This window comes from Sciurus carolinensis, chromosome 8 (assembly GCF_902686445.1).
Source record: "Sciurus carolinensis chromosome 8, mSciCar1.2, whole genome shotgun sequence".
NCBI lineage: Eukaryota > Metazoa > Chordata > Mammalia > Rodentia > Sciuridae > Sciurus > Sciurus carolinensis.
Genome location: NC_062220.1, coordinates 128,540,172 through 128,566,919, shown reverse-complemented (window position 1 = coordinate 128,566,919; position 26,748 = coordinate 128,540,172). Strand labels below are relative to the sequence as shown.

At 44.0% G+C, this 26,748-nt stretch overlaps 3 protein-coding genes across 6 annotated transcripts in view; 1 reads left to right on the top strand and 2 right to left on the bottom strand.

Annotated features, from left to right (window-relative positions):
• Kremen1 (kringle containing transmembrane protein 1) overlaps positions 1–12,300 on the bottom strand; it is a 63,472-nt gene extending 51,172 nt beyond the window's left edge. For all 3 annotated transcript variants that reach the window (XM_047560838.1, XM_047560840.1, XM_047560841.1), the window contains exon 1: positions 12,082–12,300. In XM_047560838.1, the coding sequence (XP_047416794.1) occupies positions 12,082–12,178 (97 nt within the window). In that variant the 5' untranslated portion in view covers positions 12,179–12,300. The remainder of the gene's footprint in view (positions 1–12,081) is intronic.
• On the top strand, positions 12,177–22,296 carry C8H22orf31 (chromosome 8 C22orf31 homolog). Its single transcript, XM_047562184.1, is given in 6 exon segments — positions 12,177–12,507; positions 13,321–13,446; positions 15,744–15,808; positions 20,507–20,962; positions 21,861–22,252; positions 22,254–22,296. Coding segments are annotated over 6 exon segments (1,413 nt in total).
• Positions 22,297–23,040: 744 nt separating this feature from the next.
• The window catches only part of Znrf3 (zinc and ring finger 3), a 143,333-nt gene continuing 139,625 nt past the window's right edge, over positions 23,041–26,748 (bottom strand). For both annotated transcript variants that reach the window (XM_047562219.1, XM_047562220.1), the window contains exon 9: positions 23,041–26,693. In XM_047562219.1, the coding sequence (XP_047418175.1) occupies positions 26,650–26,693 (44 nt within the window). In that variant the 3' untranslated portion in view covers positions 23,041–26,649. The remainder of the gene's footprint in view (positions 26,694–26,748) is intronic.

Sequence of the window (26,748 nt, the reverse complement as noted above, 5' to 3'; positions counted from 1 at the left end):
CACGCAATACCGTGGCAAAGCTAGACGCCTACAGGATGACCCAGCATGCTCCTGGCACTACCAGAAACAAACAAGTTAAGGGCAAGATTCTTGCCAAGAGGATTAATATGAGGATGGAGCATAAGGAACACCCCAAGAGATGAGATAGGTTCCTGAAATGCATGAGGAAAATGAACAGTCAAGGAGGGAAGCCAGAGAAAAACGGATGTGAGTTCAACTGAAGCACCAGCCTGCTGTCCCCCAGAGAAGCACACTTCGTGAGAAACAGTGAAAGAAACCTGAGCTTCTAGAATAAGTCCATATGCGTTCATGGCATATTTGGTGTAAAAAATTAAAAGACCCCTGAACTAAAAAAAAAAAAAAAGAAAGAAAGAAAGAAAGAAAAAGAAATAAAGTAAAAACTGTAAAAAGGTTATTTTAAAACAACTAAAACTCGACATATGTGAGCTAGTGCAGTAGTTAATCTACAAGACATTCTATTCCTTAATGAGATTTTATAAAGTTGAAGAATATACTCTCCATGAAGTTCTATAACCAAGTCATTCCTAATTATAATGCTATAATTTTTTCCCCCCAGTTCTGGGACTAGTACCCAGGGACTCCCATATGCTACATAAGCATTTTATCACTGAGCTACACCCCCAGGACTTTTTAAAATTTCTTATTTTGAGACAGGGTCTACCTAAATTGCCTAGGCTTGCCTCAAACCTGTGATTCTTTTCTTTTACCTCACCTCTCAAATAGCTGGGATGCACAGCTTATAGTTGCTTATAGTTTGGAACTTTTTTTTTTTCCTTTGGTACCAGGGATTGAACCCAGGGGCTCTTTAATGAGCCACATCCCCAGCCACTAAGGCTGGCATTGAGCTGGCGATCCTTCTGCCTCAGCCTCCCCAGCCACTGGGATTATAGGTGTGCAACACCATGCCTGGTTAGTTTGAATCTTAAATGTCCCCCAAGGGTCAAGGTGTTGTTCCCAGCCTGTGGCATTATTGAGAGGTGGTGGAACCTTTAAGAGATGGGGCCTAGTGGGAGGTGTTTCAGTCACTGGGGACATGCCCTCAAAGACAGCAGTGGAAGCCCAGCCCCTTCCTCTTCTTCTCTTTACTTCCTAATGAACTGAGTTGTTTGCTCCACAATACGCTCCCACCACCATGTGCTGCCTTGCCACAGGCCCAAAAGCAACAAGGTCAAGTGATCATTAACTGAAATTTCCAAAACTTTGAAACAAAATAAATCTTTTCTCTTTATCAGTGAATTATCTCAGGTATTTGTCACAGCAATGGAAAGCTAACACATTATTTGTCTAAAACCACACTACTGAGAAACAGAATATTTTTCTCATAATAAGTCTAGAAGATTCCTGATTTTCTGGTAGAATTGGTTGGATCTCTATATGTGCTGCTTGTCCACCAAAGTCAAGTCTCTGTGTACTTGGGACAATTTAGCACCTCTATTGATCTTATGTTGGAAGACTCTGGCTGGTTTTGGCCTACTTTAGAATCACCATGAAGCAATACACATTAAATTCAGTGCTAGCATCTTAAAATAAGACAGTAAAGAATATTTTCCACTGGGAATATCTCCTATTCTTTCTAAAATGTCTATGAAATTTAGTAGGTAGTTTATAGAAGTACAAAGCTGTAGGTGGAAAAGCTCTTCTTACTATTTAGAGCTCAGCATGACAGTGTTGTCAAATGTTCATACAACACACCTACTGCACTGCTGGCTTTCAAGTTTCCCACTTGCCTAGTGGGAACTTGTGGGGATATCTTCAAAGTTCAAATTCCTGGACAAGCTGCCCCTGCCCTGAGACATTTAAAGCACTACAGGATTCTGATTTCTGTTCTGAGCAACTCTATGGTAAAGGGATAGGTAATCTTGGGAAGGCAGTGGTTTCCGACCCTTTTCCACATACCACTGAGGTGACACTACCCCATCTTTCACAATGGCTCCCCAAAAGCAGTGATTTCTGTGATCACATGGAGGGAGGTTATCCGATCCACAGTAGAGAGAGGAGAGTTGTCAGGGGACCCCACTACAGTACATACTAAGAATCATTAGCATAAAGGGGAAATACCACCAGATAATTATATAAGTAGCTGACAGTGTATGGTTTGAGCTTGGGTCCTTGGTTTTATCCTCGGTTTCCTCACTTACAAAATGAAGGTATTTGACCCTGAAGGCCTCAATGTCCCTTTAGCCTAAATTCAAACATCTATAATTTCAAGATCTAACAAAGTGGAACTACGATTCAAAAGTCCACGATGATGGAACCAGAAATAACTGATGGTTAAAAATCTCTTCCAGGCTTAAAATTTTCTAATTCTACTTGTTTCTCCAATGGAAGTAAGAATTCTATGGAGGGAGGGGGGAAAAAAAACCTGTAGAGGCATTTAGGTCCTCCTTTTGCTTAAAGAAGTTGCATCTTCAACAAATAAATTGCAACAAAGGAAAAAAAAAGAGAGAGAGAGAAAGAAAGAAAAATGGGAAAGGGGAACAGGGAAACCTAAAGATTAATACAGACTTAAAACTCATACTTTCTAAATTTACCTTGTTTAGGTACTGACTGAACTGTAAAAAATACTGATAAGACAACCAGGGACATTTGAACACTGACTGCCTATTTGATGACACTGAAGAATTACTCCTTTTTTAGGTGCAGTAATGGTACTATTTACTATGTTTTTTAAAAGAATTCTTGCCAGGGGCAATGGTATATGCCTGTAAATCCAGTGACCAGGGAGACTGAGGTAGAAGGTTTGCAAGTTTGAAGTCAGCCTCATCAACTTGGTAAAGCACCTTTGGGTTAAATCCTCAGTCTAAAAAAAAAAAAAAAAAAAGGCTTCTTATTATTTAAAGATACATACTAAAACAGAGAAGATGAGATGATATCTGAGATTTGTAACAAAATAACCTATGAGGAAGGTGAGGAGTACATGGATGATAATTGTGGCCATGGATGATAATTGGGGAAGCTGGGGAAAGGATACAGGTGACTTCCTTTAGACTCTCCTATTTTTTGTACATGTTCTAAAATTTCCATAATAAAAAATTTTAAAGGGCATCTTGAAAATAGTTACTAGCCTCTCATTTTATAATTAATCTACCTTAGTTTCTTTTCATGCACTGTAAATTCAATCAACCATAAATCCAGCCATCTAAAATCAAGACAGATATTCATGTATTACGTTCTCGGATTATGTATTAACTGTGCAAAATGACCACAGAACAAGCTGCACTTTTGCCCAAAGTAGAATTACCACATAAATAATCACTGTAATTTTTTAAGCATCAGTAGCTTTTCCATTAAAATACCTTTAAGATCTTTATTTTCATTTAAGGAGACAGTGTCCTTAAAACACTCACAGGAGGCTGGGGGTGTGGCTCTGAGGAAGAGCGTGCACAAGGCATGCACAAGGCCCTGGATTCAATTCCCAGCACCCCACCCACACGCACGAAAACAGTAACAAGAAAAAAAGACCATGTTTCTCAAAGCTTGGTTTTTTGTTTATTTTTTTGTGTGGTGCTAGGGAATTGAACCCTGAGTCTCATGCATGCCAGGCAAACATTATACCACTGAGTTGCAGCACCAGCCTGAAATTATTTTAACTAAAGCATTTATACTTTTGGGGACACGAGGGCTTCTATTTGAATCTCTAATTTATTCATCTCTATTAACAGATGAAATATTTAATTATTCAAAAGACCATTCCAAGAAAAACTGGACCTACAGTAAGCACAGGACTTAGAATAAGCAAAATTTTTTATGAAAACACTTCAGAGAGGGGCATTATTTTTTAAGTAAAAATTTAATAAGAAAATAATTGTTGAGGCAGAGAAGGCCCACAATGCAGTGGCTTGGGTGCCCCTCTGTTCCCATCTGGCTCTCATCTTGAATATGCTCCCCTTCTCCCTAGGCAGGGCCCACTGGAAAACATGCCATGGTTGTCACTGTGAAGCACATGTTTTTTGGCCAGGAATAGCCACCATGCATATGCAGTAGTACTTGAAGAAATTCTGTTTATCATTTAGGATAGTATAAACACATATAATCATCAAACTGAAAACCAAAAGATAGTTGAGTTCTCCCCCAAACCCCCAACCCCAGACCTGACCATTTTTGAGGAAAAAGGAAAAAAAAAAAAAAAAGACCATTACTCTATCAGCATCTAAATCTATAACATATACAGAGATATTAAACCAAGACTTAGTTTAAGAATGTACTCAGTGAGAAGTCACTGGCTCAGCAAAATCTAAGAAAATAAAAGGACCTTGATGGATTTGACTGCCAGTACCAAGAGACGCATTTCCATCACTTTGATGATGTAAAGCATTTATCTACCTATGTATAAGTGAGTACAAATGGATCTACTTTAGATATATATTTATAAATAGCTCTTCAATCTTGAAATAGGATTTCATAGTAGAAAGTTCTCACATAAGGAATCAGTGTGAGATATTTTAAAGTTCCAAGTCCAGCTTTCTGATGGGTGATACCTCAATTCATTATAAATCAATTCTAAAAACACTAAAATGACAAAAGGTGAACTTGCAAGGCTGGGTCTAGGATAGAAAGCACTATATTCCCATAGGAATCAGGGGATCTATAACAAGTCACATGGTCTCTGTTGCTTCAGATCTTAAAGAAACTGAACACCTTGAACTGCAAGAACCCAGCCTTGGTATGGGTGCTTGTTTAAGATAAGTATTCCCAAATATTTTATGAGACATAAGAAGTATAGACTTCTTATACTAAGAAGTTATTTGGTGTTTATCTGACATTCAAATTTATTTGGACATCTTTCATTTAATCTGGCAATTTTACTCTAGAGAGTAGAAAGACACAGCCAATCACAGACCTCCTCACTCCATTTAGGTTTTTGAAATATCGTCCATAGAAATGCTAAAGAAACTAGATGTGAATAATGAAGAATCTACTTTCTTAAGAGTGAAAAAAAGATATGAATCAGAGTTGGCTGCTCCTAGGCCATGGTAAAAGGAAGAACAAAAACAGAAGACCATCAGGATAGGGTTTCTCAATCTCAGCACTACTGACATTTTACAATGGATAATTTTCTGGTGGAGAGGTGCTGTCTGTGCATTCTAGGATATTTAGCAACAACCCTGGTTTCTACCTGAAAGATAGCTAATAGCACCCCCTCGGTTGTGACAGCCAAAAATTCCTCCAAGTGTTGCAAAATGTCCCCTAGGGGCAAAATCTCCTTCTGTTGAAATCACTGGGTTAGAAAAAATGGTCAAATAAACAAAAAGTGTCACATTCATTAACCAGTGTTCATATAACAAAAGATTGTTCTCAAGGGAGACATTCTCAGCTTGGCATAGGCCACTCCAACACCACAACAGGGAGGAGAGGGCCTCAGCATTTTGGCTAAGACAATCAGAAACCCCCTGGTCTACAGAAGGGTCAGAGAAGAATCTTTGGTGACCCAAGCCAACGAAGTTCTGCATGGCTGTGCATACATCACAGCAAGCAGGGCGACGCACCCAGCCTTTGAAGATGTTCCTTTTAAGTTAACCTCCCCTCCAACTAAACTCTTTCTAAATCTCTTCCTGCCATTTGGAAGTTGAGTGATTCTCAGCTGAAAAGGCCTGTATATACGAGGTGCAGATGGCAGCAGTTAGGGCCCTCACCAGATGCTGCAGTCTCTAATTTGATTGAAAGGATATAATTAGACAACAGAAACACTTTAATGAAAGAGCAAAACATGGAGGGAGGGAAGGATTGAAGGCCCTTAACTGATGCCAAAACACCCACCAGTAATAGAGGCTTTGAGTCTGGGGAAAAGCGAGGGGAAAGCCCCTTAAAAAGACAGTCCCCATCCTGTTTATTTCCCCATAGACATAGGAATAGGGATTTTATTATTGTAGATTTCCACTGTATTTTATGTGGGAACAATCTGATTAGAACCAGAAGAGTCTTCGGAAGAACATCAAAGAAAAACAAATATGGCTTCTGTGGTCATTATTAAAAATATTTTTACCAGCCCAATAATTTTCTTTGAAGATGAATTTTTATAGATTGAACAGCAGCAAGTAATTTACATACTATGATGGGACTGGTTAACAATCCCTGCTAGTCTAAAAGGGGACTACTTGGTTGCCATGTTGTCATGCGACTTTAGGACATTAAGGAACCGGCACAGCCATTTAATCTATCTGCTTGGAAGATGTAAAGAGACCATGCAGGGTCAACCATACATGCTAAAGCTATGACCATCATGAATCATCCTCAAAAGTTGCTTACGCTGTTATTACCATTTCCTAGCTTTAAAACTTGGAGTGTGAGTATACTGTTCTGGTTCTAACCAAGTATCTAACCAAACTGAAAGAAATCCAGCCCTCAAAGTCTGCAATTGCTAATGTGGTGTGACACTCGGGTTTGGAAGCGGCCGCAGCCTCCTCAGCCCACTAGAAGCAGGGCCCCGCCCTTGTGGTAAATTGAACAATAAAAGTTTAATGCTTTGGCTACCTGCCAGGGATTAAATCCATGGCAAGGGAAATAAGAATCTGGGCCCTGTGGAGGGGCAGCCCCACGAGAGTGCTATTGTAGAAGTGGGAGGGAGAGAGGCAACTTTGCCTATGCAGTGGCCTAAACCCTCGCCTGCCGAGGTGCTTCCTAGTACCAGACTTCATTCCTCTCCAGACTGATACAAGTCGAGGCTAAGGCAGTGTTTAGAAAGAGGGTTACAAAAAAGACAGGGGGGGAGGGTCTCCTTAGAGGGAGAAGGCAAGTTTCTGTAGAGTGATTATTTATAAGGGCAACCCTCTCAACATTTCTACAATGGCCTCTCTTCCCTCCCTGTTCAGTATGAATCTAGACAATATTTCAGAAAGTGAGGTCTAGGGAAAAAAAGTGCTGCCACCTTGGGAGGAAGACGGTGATGACAAGGGAAGGAGGAAAAATCAGAGTGACTGAGGAAGGCTCCGCCTGAATGAGTACCTTGCAGTTCCAGCTGGAGTCTCAAGGTCAAGCGGAATACAGAAGAAATGTCAGTCATGGTTGTCAGTCATGCAGAGGCTGCACAGTGAGCCAGCCAGAAACTGACCTGCCAAGTAGTACCAGGGGCTTGAGAAGATCTCACCTTCCAACCCGGTGTAGGTAGTTTTCTAAAGGACACATTCAGCTCCTGCTATGCTGTCCTTATTTGGTAGGCAAAAACTTAAGACAAAAGCTACAGATCCAAACTTCCGCCTCCCTCAAGTGTTTTGCATTAACTGTTCCACAGTACAAACACAATCAACTTGGTATGTTTGAATGTTTCATTTTGTTTCTTCAAAAGTGTTTTAATTAAAACGAAATAATCGGCCATGCTAAGCACATTTTTGTTTTGTAAAGACCACTTTAAATATGACAATACAACCATGGAAATAAAAATTAACTGCTTAAAAAAGTGACAGATATTTCTTTTCCTTTTTTTTCCCCTTCTATTCTGGCTGCTTTTCTAGGTCTCCAGGCTGATGCCACCTGCTGTCTGGGCTTTTCTCTGAGAAACAGATCTCTCAACGGTTTTTTCCAACCCACATCTGTAGCCATAGTTAAATGAACAAACTGTAGGCCAGTTCTCAGGCACTGTTTTCCTTATGTAGTCAACACTGAACCATACTGAACTTCCCTTTAAAGTATTTTGTAAAGTGTCATCAATGATCTGAATGTATGCACATTCCCCCACCAGAAACTTTTTAAAAACTGTGATAAAATATGAAATTTATCACTTTAACTATTTCTCCCATCTGTATCTTTTTTCTTCTCCTTTGTGAGACAGAGTCTCACTATGTTGCTTAGGCTGGCCTCAAACTCCTGGGCTCAAGCCACCCTCCTGTCAATCTCTTGAGTAACCGGAACTACAGGTACGCACCACTACACCTGGCTCCCATATGTATCTTAAAGTTAGTTAACCATAAATGGTACAAGGCTCATCCACTCACCAAAATCAAGCCTCCTTGTAAACTTTGCAAGACCACTGCATGCTGAAAAAAATCAGTATACATGGACCTAGAGTAAGACTTGGTAAACTATAGACTAAGGGACAAATCTGGTCCACTGCCTGTTTCTACATGGCCCAGAAGCCAAGAGTGGGTTTTACATTTTGAAAAAAAAATCAAAGGACAATATTTTGTGATAGTAAAAAATTGTATGAAGCCAGGCAGTGACACATGCCTGTGATCCACCATACTTGGGAGGCTGAGGCAGGAGGATCACCAAGTTCAAGTTCAAAGCTAGTGGGGACAACATAGGGAAACCTTGTCTCAAAATAAATGGATATTGGGGGTATAGCTCAATGGTAGAACACCCATGGGTTCATTCCCTAGTACTGAAAAAAAAAAAATATATATATATATACACATATATGTATGTATGTATGTATGTTGTATGTGTGCATTTAAATATATATAGTTTTATTGGAATACAGTCAAGCCTGTTCATTTACATTCTGTTTATGACTGCTTTTGCCCTACAAAGTCACAGTTGAGTAACTGCAACAGAGACAGTATGTGGTCCAAAAGCCCATATTCTTTACTGTCATGCTGTTGACAAAAGTGTTTGCCTACACCTGACCTAGAGCCTCAGGTGGTTCCAAGCCCAAATATCTGAACTGAAGATGGTATACCAAAAATCCCTAATCTACTGGGCGCGGTAGCACATGCCTATAATCCCAATGACTCAGGAGGCTGAGGCAGAAGTTTAGAAAACTGGATTCCTGCCTGCATAATTTAGTGAGATCCTGTCTCAAAATAAAAAGTAAAAAGGTCTGAGGATATGCCTCTGAGGTACAGCACTCTGGGTTCAAGTCCAGGTACAAAAAGTAAAATAAAATAAAATAAATCCCTAATCTGGAAAACATAAGGCTACTTAAAGCAATATATTTTACCTTAATCATTTATTGCTTTTGGTCCAACTATACTGAGCCATGACTGGATCAATAACATCTAGATTGAGTGTACCAACTTGCTGTTGATTGGCAGTGAGCCTAAATGAAATGCTTTCTTGCTTTAAGATTTATGAAGGGCTCACAGCATAGCTCAAACATTTAAATTGTCTAAGGGCCAAAACAAATTGTCACCAAAGGGTCAGAGATCTCTTATGTCAGGTCAAAATGATGTACCTTAAAATACTCAGAGCACATAAGTAACTGATAGGTGTTTTTTGGTCTGCTTCCCTCTTTCTCTGCTTCAGTCACCATGCTATGCAAAGGTAATTCTATTAACACTAATGAAGTCCTCAGGACTCTACAGAGAGTAGAGTACTTTCTGTTAACTGAACTAGTAGGTTTTATGGCAAGACATACTATAGGCTAATGGGACAAATCCCAGTTGAAGAGGTAGAGAATGAACGTCAATTTACATACTTATAAAAGGCAATCAGAACGTGGAGCTCTATTGATATATACCTTATAGCTCCTAGTGTGGTAAAACACCCATGAAAGTGGCTTGCCTGAGGCAGTTTGCCTTATACAGAGAACTCAAGTAGCCCAAGTCCACCAAAACTTATCACTCTTCATTAAAGGTCAGAAAATTCTAGATGGGAGACCTCTACAGAATGCCCATGGGTCCCATGGCCCAGGCTGCCTTCCTCCTTGAGAGGAGACTCTAGATCCCACCATTAACCTCTATTATACTACTTATTAGTTGTGAAGGAAGAAAGAGAATCTCAAAGGAAGAATGGAGAGAAGGGAGATCACTTAGGGTTGCCTACACACTGTAATTAGAAGTAGCATTGATGGGGAATGAGCTAACTGTTTTTATAAAGTCAGCATTCAAAAATGCAAACCACCAGTAATTTAAATATTACAAAATTGTGCAGAATATAACTATTGGAATAATTTTTTCCATCCACAAAATTTTAGAGAAAATTACAGTATCACAAAATATGAAATGGCAGTCTTGGCATATCCTCAGTGTAAAACGTGTTTTTTATTGGAAAGGATTTAAAAAACTAGTGGGTAGGCTTTTGACGGGATGTGATGCTGAAGACCATGTGATGAAGACCATCTCTAAAACTGCTTCTGGAACTGGAGAGGAAAAGTCCCAAAGCACTCATGTATCAGGATGGTAAGAAACCAACCTGGTGAGATTCTGAATTGAAAACCTGGGCCTCTTATCACAAATTGTCTCACAACGGTTTATTTACCTTTTCCCCAGACGCCTAATAAAAGCACAAGATTTGGGATTTAAACTATGTGCGAATTGCTTCATTTGACCTAGCAAAGCAAAGGTGCCTAGGGAGACTCACCTTGCAACAAGCATAGGAGAGTTGGCTCACTTTACACTTTCCAGAGCCATTCCTCTGCCCTTTCCAGAGGGGAACCAGTCTATTTCCACCCATACCTCTCTCTCTCTGTAGAGGACATTAAATCCTGAACACACAGATGGCAAAGTGGAGCTAAGGGGTTACTAGGTTACAGTTATGTTGACATATCCTGGCTCTCAGAATGTCCCTCCCTCACGCCTCACATAAAGCAAACACTAGAAGTGATCAGATTGTAGAAGTCCCATAGAAAGCAGCAATCACTCTGAAACCACTTACTGAGCCTCAAGTTTACAGCTCTCAGAGACCCTTGTACTGATCTAAAGCCAAACTTGGCCTTTTACAGGGATTCATAAGACAGGAAGCTCACAAGCATTCCCAGGGTAAATGAGGTGTCTAGCACTTGGTGAACTGTGAAGCACTATAAAAAGTATTATTAAAATATGTTTATTGACTGCCATCTATATGTGGGTGTTACCTACAGTATATCATTTACTCTTCACAATACCCTGCAAGGGAATTATCACCATCACGCCCCCTTTACAGATGAGGAATGTGAGGCTCAGAGAACTGAAAGCATGGCCTAAAGTAACACAGTAAATGACAACACTAAGTCCTAGCTTTTCAGTAATCCAAGTTGAGTACACAAAGAAACTCTGAGTTATCTTCCACCAGCAAAATACCCTTTTGCAAACATCACAGCTCTAAACTTTGGATGGAGAACCAGAGGTGGTTGCCCTACTCAGGCAAACTGGTAGTGAACTCTTCCCTTCCCTTTGACAAATGCCCTATGCTCATTACCCAAACAACCTGCAGAGAAACATAATTGGGCCGTCCAACATCTCTTGCCTGCTCTTCAACTTGGAACGGAGTCTGCTACAAGGAAGGGTGTGGATGGAAGCTAAGCAAGGTCCAGTTTCCATCCTGATACAGGGACCCACCTCAGGAAGACCTTGCATTGGCCCGGGGAGCAGATAACCTGTTTAAAGTGTGGGGTTACCCTAGGAGCTGGGTACCCCCCGCATTGCACACACTTAGGAGTAGCACCCGAAGTTCTTTAGGGGGAAGTTTCCCATCACTTGTTTCTTCTTTTCTCGCACTGATCGGACGTCACCTGAGTCCTGGGGAAGTTCAAAGCGGTCCCCGGGGCGGAAGAGGGAGGAGGGCGTCCTGGTTGGGTACAGCTGATAGTCCCGGGACCGGGTTCTGTCTCTAGCAGGGCAGGTTAGTCAAGGCGAAACCAGCTCGCGAGGCTACAGTGTCGCCTAAGCTGGGCAGCTGGGACCCGGGCAGAGGAGCTGGGCGCCCGCTCCTCCCGCCTCCGCACCCGCTCGTGCGCTGGGAGGCGCCGGGGTCCACCGGTGTAGGCGGGAGGAGAGAAAAGGGGGACTTGGGAGCGTCGCAGTGAGGCTCGGGGAGGGGATCCTGGCCCGGGGCAGTGTCACGGAGGATCTTGGGGAAGGGGTGCAGCGCCTCGAGGCGGGGCAGTCGTCCCGGCCCGGGTTCGTCGCCGAGCCTTGGGGACCGGACCCCAGCGCAGGGTCCTCCTTGAGGGAATGAGGCAGCGCGTCCCAAGCTCCGAGACAGAGGGAACGTCTCGCCCGGGGGGCGTCACTGAGGAGCCTGGCGAAGGGGTCCGGGGGGCACTGAGGAGGCGAGAGCGTCCGGGCCTGGGGGGCGTCGCTGAGGAGCCCGGAGAAGTGCTCCCGCGAGGTGCCCGGGCGCGAGGGAGTGGGCCCCACAGACCCGCAGGCCCGCGTCGCCCCTCGGGCGGGCTCCACACCCGGCAGGCGCCGGGGGTCGCTCACTCACCGGGTCCAGAGCCGAGGCCGGGGCTGGGCGCGGGCCGGGCCGCCAGCGTGAGCGCGGCGGCGGAGAGCAGGGCGAGGCGGGCGGCGGGCGGCGCCATGGGCCGTCAGTGCGGGGCCCCGGGGCGCGGCCCGGGGGAGAGGGGGCAGCGCCGGGAGCCGGGGGCGGCCATGGGAGCCGGACGCGGGGCCCGAGTGTGGCCCCGCCCCGGCCGCCGGCTGCCCCGCCCCGGCCCGCCCTCCCCAGCGCCACCACCGCCCCAGCCGCCCGGGGCCCGCCCGGCTCCGCAGCGAGGTCCGAGGGGCGGAGCCGACGGCGCACGTACGTCCCGCCCCGCGCCTGCCACTCACACGAGGGGCTACGCCTACCTCCCCTCACCTGGGCCCGCCCCACGGTGCGACCTGTTTGATCGAGGGGCGGGGCCTGGAGGTGAGGGGCGGGGTTCAAGGCCTTGCCTCTGAGTCCCCACCAAGAGGTTTGACCCCGCTGAAGCGGGTCGGGCGCCTTGTGATCCTTGCTCCACCCTCACTCGGGTCGTGACCCACGCGGGATCAACCACAGCGGTAATAATCAGAACGGCAGCTTGCAAACCGCTTTCCCCTGCTTGGCTCATCGTAGTGGTTAACAAAAGGGTGCTTTGGAGTCAGCCTGCCCCGGATTCATATTTCACACAGTCACCTGTAAGATCTTGGACAGGCTTGAAGGAAATATAACACTTACCTCAAATTTTCTCTTCCGTTTAATGGGGGTGATGATAGCAACTACTCCCCAAAGTGAGATACTTTGAGATACTAAATGAGATAATGCATGGAAACATTTATGCACGTACAGTAGGGGCTCAGTAAATGTGGAGTTCCTTTCTCCACGTCCAACCTAGCTACTAAGGAGGCAGCATAGTGAACTCTGGTTCAGAATCCTATCACGTACTCTGTCAATTAGGGCAAGTTTCCTAATCTGAGCCGCTGCCATTTGCAAAATAAGAAGCAAGTAAATAGCCCAAAACAAAGTCCAAAAATGGATGGGACCTTGCTGCTTCTTTCGCAGACTGGGAGACTAGGGCACAGAGGGTTCGCGCCTTGCTTAAACTCTTAGCCCCGTGTGGCAGGCCCTTTGCCCCCCAAGGTCTTCCCCAGCCGCACCCAGTCCGGTGGTAGGCCTGCCTCCTCCCCCGCACTCCCCCAGGCGAAGGGGATTTTCCTACCGCTCCCTCCTAAAACGCCACGGTGACGCCCCATGGGACAGGTCCAGGCGGCGCGCCCGGTGCTTTCAAGTCCCTGGTCCGGGACTTGCAAGTGCGGACCTGCGCCCGGCACGGCGGCGGGAACATTTATTCTCGTGTGCAGACTCGAAGCACCCAGGGGCTGGGCGGTACCAGCCCCCAGGGCTCCAGTTCTTCGGCCCCTGCCCCGGGTCGCCCACTCCGAGAACCCACGCCCCACCGAACAACCTCCGTCCCACACGCACACACCGCGCTCTGGAGGCTGGACCCAAGGGCGCAGCTGCCTCCCAGGAGGCCTCTCAGCCTCTGTCCCTCTCCACCCACACGCCCCGGCAAGAAGAATCTTGTTCAGGCTTTTGTTTTCGCTGTCGTTCCTAGTTTAAGAATCCTCTGGGCTCCTTTTTGGAGCATGGGGACCCGCTCCACACCCCAGACACGCTCCATCGCAGGAATACATCCTCCACGTTCCACCTGCCGTGGGAGAAAATAGGGGCACATCGGAGGTCGAAACAAGTTTTATTTGACCATCCATGTCTCCTGAAAATGCCTTTCGACTGCTCTGCCCCCTGGAGGAAGGTTCCCCTGCTGGGCTGCCACTGACCCCTATTCTTCACTTGACCTTCTCTCCTTCACGTACAACCAGGACCAGCCATATAATTTGCATGGCTCCATGAGAAATGAAGATGCGGGTCCTTTGTTCAAACTTTGGTGAGAACAGAGCATTAAAGCAAGCGTAGGTAGGACCCTTCCAAGCACAGAGACCTGTGTGGCTACACCGGTGGCACACCCATTAAATTGTCCCTATGTCTAACAGAACTCAGAATGTGTGCGAGCTCCTGCCCCCTCTGGCTGCTCTAAGAAGCGTCCCGCCAGCCTTTCCCCACCCCCATCTTCTCTTTTCCAGTTTAAAGCCCAGCACAGGTGATGGAAACAGTGCACAAGAGGCTAAAAATACAGCCGAGTGTGTCTAGGTCATGGCGTTTAAGGACTCAAGGTCTTTTGCTCAGTTATGTGGTCCTGGCCTCTAGCAGGGAGCAGCCCAAGATATTCATTTCAACGCTTCACATGCCTGGGGTGTTTAGCAGCTTTATTTCATGGAAAGAGTGGGAACATTGACTGCAGCCTCTGGGCTACCAGGAGGATGTTGGTGTTGGTTTGTTTGTCTGTTTGCCTGCTTATGCTCTGCAGTCAGGCCCTTTTCCTCCTCTGAAAGTAGCAGGATTTGCCAAAAAGCTGGAGACGAGCTGGTGGAGTTTGGTCTGTCTAGTGTCTTTGAAACCCCAGTTAGGATGCTTTCTGATGAAAGGACAGGACAGTTGTTTTTTTAAGAGAGCACTAGATGGGGAGTCTGGTTTTAATGACAATACCGAACAACTACTGAGGATTTTACCGAGCACTGTACAGAGTGTTTATGATCAAATTGCATAGACTCCTCCCAGGAGGCTTTTGAGGGAAGTGTCCTTGGCACCCAAAGGTCACATGGTAGTGGGGCTGGGCTCTGAACATAGGCAGTGGGACCCCAGGTGTATTCTCTTAAGCACCATTCCTAAATGTCTCCCTGTCTTTACAGGGTTAGGTCAACAAACAGTGCTCCAGGACTGGGATTATGGTGAGACGAGGGAGATATGAACTCAGGCTAAAAATTTAAGAAGACTTAATAAAAATAGTAAAAAAAAAAAAAAAAAAAAAAGACAAAGCTCAGTAGTCATGATAAATATTATTTAATAAATATTTTATACATCTAATAAGTTAACCAGCATTTAAATACAATATTTTAAAAAATGCAAATCCAAGAAGATCCATGATGAAGTTGGGCCTGGTGATGTACTCCTCTAGACCCAGTTATTATAGAGTTTGAGAAGGGAGGATTGTTTGAATTCTGGAATTCAGGGCCAGGGCCATCCTGGTGACATACTGAGATCTCATCTCAGAAAGAAAGAAAAAAATAAATAAAAAAAAAATCCTCTGGGTGCAGTGGCACAACCTGTAATTCTAGCAACTCAGGAGGCTAAGACAGGAGGATCCTAAGTTTCAGACTAGCTTGGGCAACTTAGTCAGACCCTGTCTAAAAAAAAAGAGTGAAAAGTTTGGGGGTGTGGCTCAGTGGTAGAGCACCCCTTGGTTCAGTCCTCATCACCAGAAAAAAAAAGAAAAGAAAGTTCCATGATGAACAGAATGTTAACATTTTCAACATCCCTTTCTTTTCTTCCCTTCCCTTCTTCCTCCCTCTCTTTCCCTTCCTCCCTCTCTTTCCCTCCCTCCCTCCTTCCCTCCCTTCCTTCCTATTTGTGCTTGGAACCCCCTTCCCTCTCACAGCCTAGGCAAGCACTGAACTACACTCCAAACCAATATCAATACTTTCAATAAAGATTGAATCCATAGTCTGGATTTTCCTTTGGACTCTGGTTTGACTCAGCACAGAATGCTTACTGATCCTTTGTCCCAGGTTTGGCTCAGGCATCTGGTGATGGGAAATTCCAGAGAAGCAGTAATTTTCTTGTTCTGATGGAGGTGAGGGAAGAGAAAGAATCTGAACTTGAACACGGTGACCAAGAGTTATCTGTGGAGCTTCCAGGTGAGTATGTTTGGGTTGGAAATGAAGAAATGGAAATCCTCTACATCCTGGGTCAGACAGGACACAATCATTTCACATCCTTGGCCCATGATTGGTGCATATTCAGCACATGTGGTCTAAATCATTGGTCCTTGGAGTTTGCATCATAGTTCAGGAATCTTTTCAAAATCTCTCTCCAAAGTTTTTCTCTCCTTTGCATCACTAACCTCAGCTATACTCCCACATGGGTGTGGAAGTTTACTGCTGGGGTGTTAATAAAAATATCTTCTGAGGAAAAGAGAAATAATAATTCTATTAGAACTTGGGGGGGGCATAAAGGGGAAAGACAAGAATTAATATAATGGGCTCAATTTCTTCTTGATTAGCTGAGACTCCAGAAAGAGAATAAAAACTAAGGGAAGCTAAAGGAAGGAAAGAAAGAAGAAAGATTATAGGAGCTAAAAATACTATGAGGAAAGCTTGGCTAAGCATCAAAGACAGGCAGATGTGTTTCCCAATAGAAGCACTGGTTTAAATATGTCAGGAAGCACAGCTCCAAAGGATGGGTGGAAAATAAGGTTATTTAGACTAAGCTCAGCAGAATAAAATTTTAAAATCTTTAGAGGAGCATCAGCTGGAGGAACAAGGCTTTTAGCAATATGGAAGCCTGCTGCCTCAACCCCAAATTCTCTGGATCAAGTATTGGCACTGAGGATGGAAATTTGCATCACAGTTTCAGGACCTTGGACCAAATAGTCTTTCCAGCCTGACTTTATAATTCTAAAGGGAACAATCTCTGTTAAAGCCTAGCTACTTTCCTTATCATATCCTCAGCTGCCTGTTTCCCTTTCCATTTAATAAAACATGGACTATTCTGGAAAACTTCCACAACCAGGCAGGGAATGTAGCTCCCGTGCGTACACCACTTCTGAGAGGTCAGTTAAGTACTATCCTAGTAGGATTTAATATTTAATGAAGATGAATCATGAGGAAAGAGTTGCTGTGATATCCAAGTCAGATCAAAACATTTCCTACATTCAACAGGCTTTTTGCTTGGTTTCATAAACCCCGTAGATTTTTTTTTTTTTTTTTTTTTTTTTTTTTTTTTTTTTGCGGTGCTGGGGGTCGAACTCAGGGCCTTGTGCTTGCAAGACAAGCACTCTACCAGCTGAGCTATCTCTCCAGCCCAACCCCATAGATTTATATAAATGACCTGAAATGAAGATCATATCTAGGAGCTAGAGAGAGTTAATCAGCATGAGGGCCACAATATAAATAACATTAAAAGAAAATTATCTATTTTCTCTAGATGTGCTCTTGAATTCAATCTTCACCATCCTAAAGACAGAAAATGCAGTGATTCTTTTTTCTTTTGCACCCCTAGGGCAAGGACATTATTTATTGGGTACTGGCTATGTACCGAAAGTCATGCAAAATGCTTCACATGAATTATTCCACTCTTCTTACAGTAATTCCTGGGTAGGCACTATTACTATCTTCATTTCACAAATGAGTACATGACAATTCAGAGAGGTGAATTCACTTGCCTATTGAATGGACTAGAACCAGGCTCAGAGATGGGCTGACCAGAGGAGAGGCCTGCAGTGGGACTGGTTCGAAGAAAGCGTGATGTAGACTTTGGTTGAGTTCAGTCTTTTTTGATTACTAGTTATGGGGCATGGCTCTTTTTTTTTTTTTTTTTTTTTCTCGGTACTAGGGATTGAACTCAGGGGTACTCGCACACTGAGTCACATCCCCAGCCCTATTTTATGTTTTATTTAGAGGCAGAGTCTCATTGAGGTGCTTAGCGCCTCGCTTTTGCTTAGGCTGGCTTTGAACTTGCAATCCTCCTGCCTCAGCCTCCCAAGCTGCTGGGATTCCAGGTGTGTGCCACCATGCCTGATTGGGGCATGGCTCTTGAGCAACTTGCCTCAGTTTCTTCATCTTTAACATAGGGATGGCAAGAAGACCCATATAGTACTGTGGGTAGCACTTCATGACATGAGACTTGTAACATGCCCAGAACAACACCTTGTCTCCAGTAAATATTCAATAAATATGAATTTTGTTAATATAGGAGAAATGGAAACCAGGACTAGTTATAAGGAAGGAGAAGGTTACCCGACAGGGCACAGTCAATTGAAGTTATACTAACTGGAGAGAATATGGGACTTACTAGATTTAAAGACTCTGTGTCAGATGCCATCCATGTGAACAGCTCTGTAGGAAAAGAAGGAGGTTCAAAATGCTCAGAGTCAGAGCTGTGTCACTTGGTCATTGAGTAAAAGACCTAGGAAAGTTTGACTGACCAAGGGGTGTCTGGGAAGGAGGATGAGGTACAAAAAAGCCAGATTTAAGACAGAAATAGGGAGAAGAGAAATAGAAAAATTCAGGTGGGGTTGCAGCTCAGTGGTAGAGTGCTCACCTAGCACATGTGAGGCACTGGGGTCGATCCTCAGCACCACATAAAAATAAATAAATAAAATAAAGGTATTGTGTCCATCTACACTAAAAAAAAAAAAAAAAAAAAACTCTTCCAATTGTGACTTTTTGGCGCCACATTTGCCTTGTGTCCCTGCTAGGCACAATTGAATGCAGATGGACACAGAGCCTGGTGCCACCTCTCCGAGATTCCCCAGCTTTGAAAGGATGCTTGCCTGCCTCGTCTCCAGACGTTCGCAAACCCTTCCCAAAGACAAACCCTTTCCAATGCCCTGCTCTAAAACTGACCCACCTCTTGGGAGGTGAGGCCAGACCTCGCCACTGAATGGGCACCATTGTCCTCCCAAGTGTCTGTGGGTCCAGATGCTGTCGGCCTGGAGGTGGTTCCACCGCAGCCTACAGTGCGGTCTGCCTGTAAGGCTTTGATTCACTCCAGGGACAACACTCAAGAATTCAAACAGGCAACACATGCAATTCCAGGAGTCCCTGCCAGCCTCATACTCTGTTTTTCCATCATTTCACTCTCCTCCCTTTCGGGAGGGAGCCTCCTTTGGCATTTTGCGTATGAAAAATCAAAACCACCACAGGGCCAACACCTGATAAGGAGCTAGGCATTGCCTAAGAGTTCCCAGGAAGAGGCTTTGTTCTCCTTTCAAGCCCTTGACACTGCTAACAGCTCTAATTACTGCATTTGCCATGGGATGTAAAATAATACCACATTCCAGAAACCCTGTAGTCTCCCTGGGAGAGACACACAGGGAGAGGTGCCCAGAGCTGCAGGAACGTGTTCTTTCATTTCTGGTCCCTAATGTTGGCAGCTATTCTGAGAACTTAACAGTACCTTCTTTATGTGTGTGGAGAAGGGCACTTTTGCACGTGTAAGGATACATCATCTCACTACCCCTATCCACAAATCTGGTCCGCGTATTTGACGACATTTCATGCAAAGCATGCTTCTGAAGAACATTAGGATCTCCACCCAGGTCATTTTGGGGGAAATGAGGACTTCAGAAGTTCCTGAGGCTTGAGCAACAACAAAATAGAACTTCTTCCAACGTAATTTAACTATAAAACCTGATGATGTAACACACACCCACACCCACATCACAGACCAAAGTGACATCACAAATACTAGAGATAATGGTTCCAAACTGCCTACATGTAAGCCAAAGTCGAAACAACAGCAGTTTGCCCACACATGACTGAGACAGAGAAAGACAGGTGACTAGAAGTATTCAAACAAAACAATTAAACAAACAAACAAAAACAACCAAAAGAGAGAAAAAAAAAAAAGAAAAGAAAAAGAAAATGCATGTTTCTTCCCCCTACTAAGCTAGCTAAAATAAAATGTAAGGCAACCGAAATATGGTAAGGTGATATTTATTAATTTTTATTATTTTTTGGGTACTGGGGAATTGAACCCTGGGGCGCTCTATCACTGATAGAGTCCTTTTTATTTTTTTTATTTTGAGGCAGGGTCTCTTTAAGTTTCCCAGGCTGGCCTCGAACTTTTGATCCGCCTCCTTTAGTCACCTGAGTCACTGGGATTACAGGTGTACACCATGACACCCAGCCGATTTTATTTTTTATAGATGACATTTCTTAGAAAGTCAGGTCTCTTCAAGAATGTGATTCTAATCTATCCAAATTATTTTCTTGTTCTTGCCCAGTCCCCGGAAATGGAGGCAAGTATGAATTACCTGGGCTTTTGCCATTGTGGACCCCAGAGTTTATTTTCCTCTTGAGCAGCTTTTCTTGGCTCATGGCAGTCTGGTTAGAAGGTGTCTTGGGGTTTGGCAGGACTCACCTGCTTCAATTCTGTGTTGCAGTGTGGCTGTGAAGTGGCTGTAGCTCACACACAAGTCCTGAGTGATTCCCTCCCATCCCTTTCCTACTGGGTTTTATTTTTTCCAGCAAACTAAAATTGTCTTCTAGTTGTAGTCAACCCTCCCTGACCCCCAACTTTCTGCCCCAGAAGGTTATGTTCTTTAAAAGTTGTGACCTTGTAAAGTTCCTATCTCTACCCTACTTGGTATATAAAAAAAGATCTTGGTGAGCAGGACAGGAGAGGCCACATAGTGACATTTCAAAGATTCATGTGGAAGAAATGATCTATAGAAAGATGTTAATACTTAGCCTCCAAAGTATAAACCTAGTCTCTGCTTGAGAACTAGTCTTTTTTTTGTGTGTCCCTTTTCCCCCTATAATTCTAGCACCCAATCAATGTGAGACAAGACCCCAGCACCCCCACCTATGGACTCCGAAGGTCCATCTTACTGAACACCAGGCTTCAGGACTGCTATGTGGTCTCACCAGCTCTCACCAACATCTGGACAGCCAGAACATGTGCAAAGCAGAACATCAAGGCCCCAGCACCAGGTACCACCTCTTGCTGGGAAGTGGTGAAGAACCCCATAATTGCCAGTTCATTCTCCCTGGCTAAGCTTGTGCTTAGAAGGCAACTGAAAGATAAATGCTGTCCAGTACCTTCTAAGTTTGGAGAAGTGAAGTCATTGAAGAGATTAAAACCCAGGGGCATTCCAACAACGAAAGCCACCCAGCAGGCCAGGATAAGAAGCTCCATCAGATCCAAGAGCAAGCAGCCAGTTGGGCAGCTGCTGGGCTCACCTGGACGACAAGGACAGAACCCTGCAGGAAGCATCAGAGAGGTAGACAATGACCAGGAGTGGAGAAAGGGTGATGGGTGGGAAGAGGGGAAAAGGTAAAGAGATTTATACCAGTAAAGGAAGTCCTACAGTTGAAGACTGGTTTGGGGAGGGAAGGTACCCCATGATAGAGTAGACAGAGTACCAGATCTAGGGTCAGAGTATACATATATATTACTTATACTCTGCCTTGCTCCATAGAAAGATGAAGGGACCTTCATAAACAGACAAAAGGAACTTGTAGGTGAAGGAAAAATGAGGGTGTGAAAGGCCAAGATATGGGTAATGCAAAGCTTATGCTTATGTGCATGTGAGGTAAGCTATACCTCTGGCCTCAAACTTCCATATGGAGAACTTGGCAACAAGAGGCTGATCTGAACCAGCTCTGTCAATCCACGGTGGCCAGTGGAGCCTTGGATCTAGGCTGTCAGGGTTCATATCCTAACTCTGACCATAATTGAGGATCACCTTGGGCTTAACCTCTTTGTGTCTTGATTTTATCATATAAAATGAGGGATAATGGCCTTTCCCTTCCAGGGCTTCATGAAGATTAAATGAGTTAATACATGCAAAAGGCTTTTGAACAGAGCCTGGCACAGAGTAAATAATTAGGATCCTGCATGGCATTCAATAGATGACAGCTGTGGTTATTAACCCTCCAACTGTGTGGCCTTGGGTAAACCAGTTCCGATTTCTTTGCCTTTAAAGCTGTCTCCTGCTGACCTTCCAGGGCCATAGGGAACACACGCAGTGGTACATAAAGGGGTTCAGTAAGTTAGAACATGCTAGACAAATGTTGGTGGTTGCTGTAACCAAGACTCTGGGACACAAATCCCAGATAATTATTTTGAGTTCCCTTCTCAAATTTTAGCTTTGACTTCTCTGTTTTCGTCCTGGCTAGAGCAAAGAAAGTTCAAAGGAGAAAAAAGTAACAGTCCGCCAAGATCTTGAAGACAGATATGCGGAACGTGTGGCCGCCACCCAAGCACTACCCTGGGACAGTGGGAAGGCAGCCTGGAAAGGTCGACCATTGCCTCCTGAAACCCCAATGAGGCAGCAGGTGTCGGAGGACATGCTAACAATCCATGGCCTCCCCACAGAGTGTTACCAGGCTCTGTACCATGCTGTGGTGGAGCCGATGCTGTGGAATCCTTCAGGAACCCCCAAGAGATACAGTATGGAGCTGGGCAAGGCCATTAAACAAAAACTTTGGGAAGCTCTGTGCAGTCAGGCTGCCACCCTCGAAGGTGCTCAGAAGAACCCACTGTCTGGCAAGAAGGGACTGGGTGTCCATGTCTGTGCCCAAGAAATGGCCCAAGTTAAAGAGTAAAAAATAAAAATAGGGAACTCATGGCAATAGGATATTCTCTGCTAGATGTCTGAAAAATAAACCCTACTTTGCACCTTCTACATAATCTCAGAGTGCTTTACAAATTAGTGACTACCCTCCCAGGGAAACAAGACAAACAGCTATGGGATTTACTCAAGACTAAGTTCCCTCTATTCATGGTTAGGTAATTCATGCATGTGTGGTTTAAAGAGATGGGGCCTCGCTATGTTACCCAAGCTGATCTTGAACCCTTGGGCTCAACTGATCCTCCCTGCTTCAGCCTCCTGAGTAGCTGGGATACAGGTGTGAGACCTGCATCCAGCACATGGTCATTTAATTTGAGGGCTAGATATTTGGGAGTTTTTTTCTACAAAGGTGTGAGGGTCTCTCAGTCTTCCACATGGGAAAAGTCCTTCAGGTGGTTTATACCCAGTCTAGGTCCCAAAATTTAAAAAAGTGGACTGCTAAGCTCTTTGACTACCCCTTTTCCTAGCACCCTCCATACACCCTGAGCAGAAAGCCTCTCACTACCTCAAGGAAATAAACCCAGTCTCTAGCAGATGCTTGCCTGTGACACTGCAGAAATGTCCCATAACCTGCACTCTGTGTTAACCAGAGAGTTAATGCATGCCATGGATGCTTCCACCAGCAAGTTGAAGTTCAAAGAACTGGCCCATCCAAAGCTCTTTATAGACCCTGAAGACCTTAACCAAATAGCAATGACAACATATAAAACACATACTTGATAAAATTGTATTTTTTTTTTTTTTACAGTATTTGTACAATTTGTTACAAAACCATAGAAGACTACGACTTGTTTTAAATCATTTTTGGTCTGCAAATATGTAAAATCTGTGTGCAATGATCATGTATTTACAGGGCCTTGTGTTAGTCATTTTCAATGATTATTCCAACAATGTCACACTCTCAACATAAGACATGGCTTAAGATAAATATATTAGTAAATAAATATTCTGAGAACATATTTCCATAAATGAAATGTGCTGCTATACATATACAGAATATACATAAGTTGTTTTCTAGCTTTTAAAACATTTTTTTAAAAAAATGGTAATGTTGGAAAAAGAGCCCTTAGACCATTTTATTACAAAATCTTTACAGCAAAGTCTTTACAAAATATCTTTTAAGTGCTATGGGAGAAATTAAAACAAAACTTTTTAAAATAGTGCCTTGTTAGACCAACACAATAGAATTTATATAAAGAATAGAAAAAGGCAGTTCTGTTTAAAAGACAATGCTCTTATTAGTAATTAGTTTTTAGACCTCATTTAAAAAGCATTAGCCCTGCGTGAACTTAGAGACAAGTACATAAGGGACGATATGAACAATAGGGCAGCAGATGGAACCGAGTAAATGACATGGGCTTGGGGAGGGGGGTGTCGGGCTGAGAACTAAACCAGCTTACTGGACCTGTGTCCACAAAGAGGTACCTCATTGGTCAGAACATCCGAACTTCCATTTCCAGCTAGTTCTAGAACTCTTCAGTTTACGTGGCTGCCCTACACCCACAGCTGGGCAACAGGACCCCACCCTGTCACTCCCTGACTCAGGGAGGTGGGGTTCCCAGAGTAAAGTAGGATGCTCCATTTCCGTGGTTAAATAACCACCATGCCACTGAGAGTCCACTGACAAAGGTACCTGTCACCAATATTAGAGTTTTAGAATTGCAAAGAAGATATTTCTTTTGACTTAACGGTGACACAAGATAGGTGACTATTTTATTCTGGTGACCTCCCTGTCTGATGAGCCAACACAAATTTAAAAGATGGTGGTTGGCATTTAAGTTTTTAAATTTTCATTTTTGCTTCTACCACCTGTAAACTACAAAAATTAAATATTCTCCTTTTGCTGTCTGCAGTTATCACTCGTTCAAAATGAAATTGAATGCATTTATTTTAACAAGTCCAGTGGCAGCCAGATTCTCTATTCATCTATTTATTGCTTAAGGCTTTTGAGGAGTGGTTTCCAGTCAGGACTAAAGAAAGCTGCTTTGGGGGTATGGTTTCAAACAAGGAAGATAATATGCATTCAAAGGCATTAAAAACAAAAAAGCAAAACCACAAACAACAAAAATCTCAACAATGAGAAGCTGCTTTTTGCAGTTCATGTTAAAAGCCATACCCCCCCTTCCCTAAAACCATGTAATGCAAGCTGTTGTCCTCAGCAGCTGCTACTCCTGGCCCCAGAAATAAAGGCAGCCCTGATCTCATGTCAACAACTTAGGCGCTTCTCACACCCTCGCCAACAGGTGTGCTGCGACAGCTTGGGGGAGCCACCCCCAAGGGACCATACCCAAGGCTGGAGGACAAAGCTCTCTGCAGTGAGTTCCTAAATGGCAAATGGCTCCATCCTTTGATGCTGGGATTGTTGTCAAATCCTAGCTAGAAATAAGTACATTTCCTGATCAGAGGCTGGGTAAGAGAAAAGTATCATGACACAGAAAGATCTCAATGAAAATGTTCCAGTCTGTACTCTGGGTTGACTTCCTGTGAGCCTGACTGGAGAGCGGTAGTAAGGGTTGTCTTGCAACCTAGGGTGGTCCCTATTTCCCCTACAGGGGGCCAGATCTCAAGGTTCCTAATCTGAAATGAACATTTAGACCCAACAGACCAAGCTTTCAAATTGCAACAAGTATTTGCTAAATGAATAAAAGTGACCAGAAATGACTTCACATGAGGGCTAATGTGATTAGTTTCCTCTAAGGAAAAAAAAAAAATTTAAGGACAACAAGGACTACATTGGACAAAAAGGATGACAATCCCTGATCTGAAGTAGTTTTAAATATTCTCTCCCTTTTAAAAATGAAACATCTTAAAAAAAAAAAAAAAAAAAAAAGTTTGGGTTCTTAAAAACTCTCCCTCCCCCTTTTAAAAAACAAACAAAAGGCTGGAAAAATATACAAAAACCTACCCTTTGGGGTCTAAACTATCTGATAGTCTCTGTCTCATGGAGAATCAATACATAATAGTGCATTAGGTAGACAGGATAGTAGACATTTGCAGGCGAGATGAGCAATTTCAGCCATGAGGCAGAGGGCTGAATAACCCTGAAGCGGTGCTTCCGTTGGGGAATGGAATAGGAAAAGCATCATTCGAACGGAGCTCAGTGCACACCCTGAGGGGTCTGAGAACGTGCCCCCAGGAAGGCAGCCCAAGGAAGCAGCAGTCAAGGGGCATGGCTGCCCTCACAAACACGCATGCGCACAGGCTTGCTCCAGCATGCCCATCCCTTCTCCAAAGGGTAGTGTGCTGCCGGGTGAGTGGAGGGCACTCTTCCCAGCCCCACTGGACACCAAGGCCACAAAACTACATTCCTCCTGGGTGTCTGCCCCATACACCCCGTTGAACCATTTCTGCAGCCAGTGGCAGGAAGCACAAAATATTTTTGCAAAGGATTCCAAAGTCAGGATCACAGAAGGGAAATCTTCTTCTTCCCTACCCCAGGGGTCTGAGTTCTTGTAGGAGACTCCATGAACACTGCCCTTATCATAATCTGAACCTCTGTCAAGACCAGGACCAGGAACTCTTTTTGCTTGGGATAATGACCCAAGGGGACAGATTGAGGATACTGGGCAGAATTGTCCCTTTCACCCTGGGGCTTATGTAGCAATGGCTTGACTCAGCTCTCCAGTACTGCAGATTTCATGGCTTTGGTCTATTAGCCATTTCCATCACCTGACTACAGGTGAGGGCTAGAGAGGCATGGCTTCCGAGAGGACCTGACATTTTGTACGTTCAGATTTGCCACAAGAAAGAAAGGCAGCTTTGCATTGTTCCTCAGAGTTTGTACCCATATCAACTAGCTTTACTTCAAGTTTCTGGTTCATTTTCTAAGGCAGGTGTAGCCCTGAGCTTTTCAAAGGCCTGAGCTCCCTCCAGGGAGACAACAGTATCTACACATGATGTGGTTCATTTAATGCAGCAGTGATTTTTTTCTTTTTCTTTTTCAGCAAAAGTTGGCAGCTAGGGTTCTTTAAAATATATATTTAAATAACTTTTTTACATTTACATATAATATCTTAAAAAAAAAAAAAAAGCAGAGAACTCAATCCCACACACCTCGAAACCCCAAGCACACACTTTACAAAACAAAACAAAAAAACGTTATCAAAAGAGGCAAAGGACTCAGAATTTTGTCTGTTGGTTTGCTAATGGGGGTGGGGTGGGGGAGTTGCCACAAGTGGCTCACATTTTAGGTTGAGAAAGAGGGCTCTCTTTATTACCACTTTTGTGTTTGTCAAAGCTAAAAAAAAATTTGTTTCTTGTTTTTGTTTCGAAGGAAGTCAGAGTTTGGAGTCTCCGTACAATTCTCGATTTCCAGATAAGAGTTCCTTCTTCGCTCAGGCTCTTGTGCCGCTGCTGTCTGGCAGGTGAGATCCCAGTCCTAGAAGAGAGATGGAGATCAATCATTAGGGGAGGGAGGTGGCACTGCAGGCTTT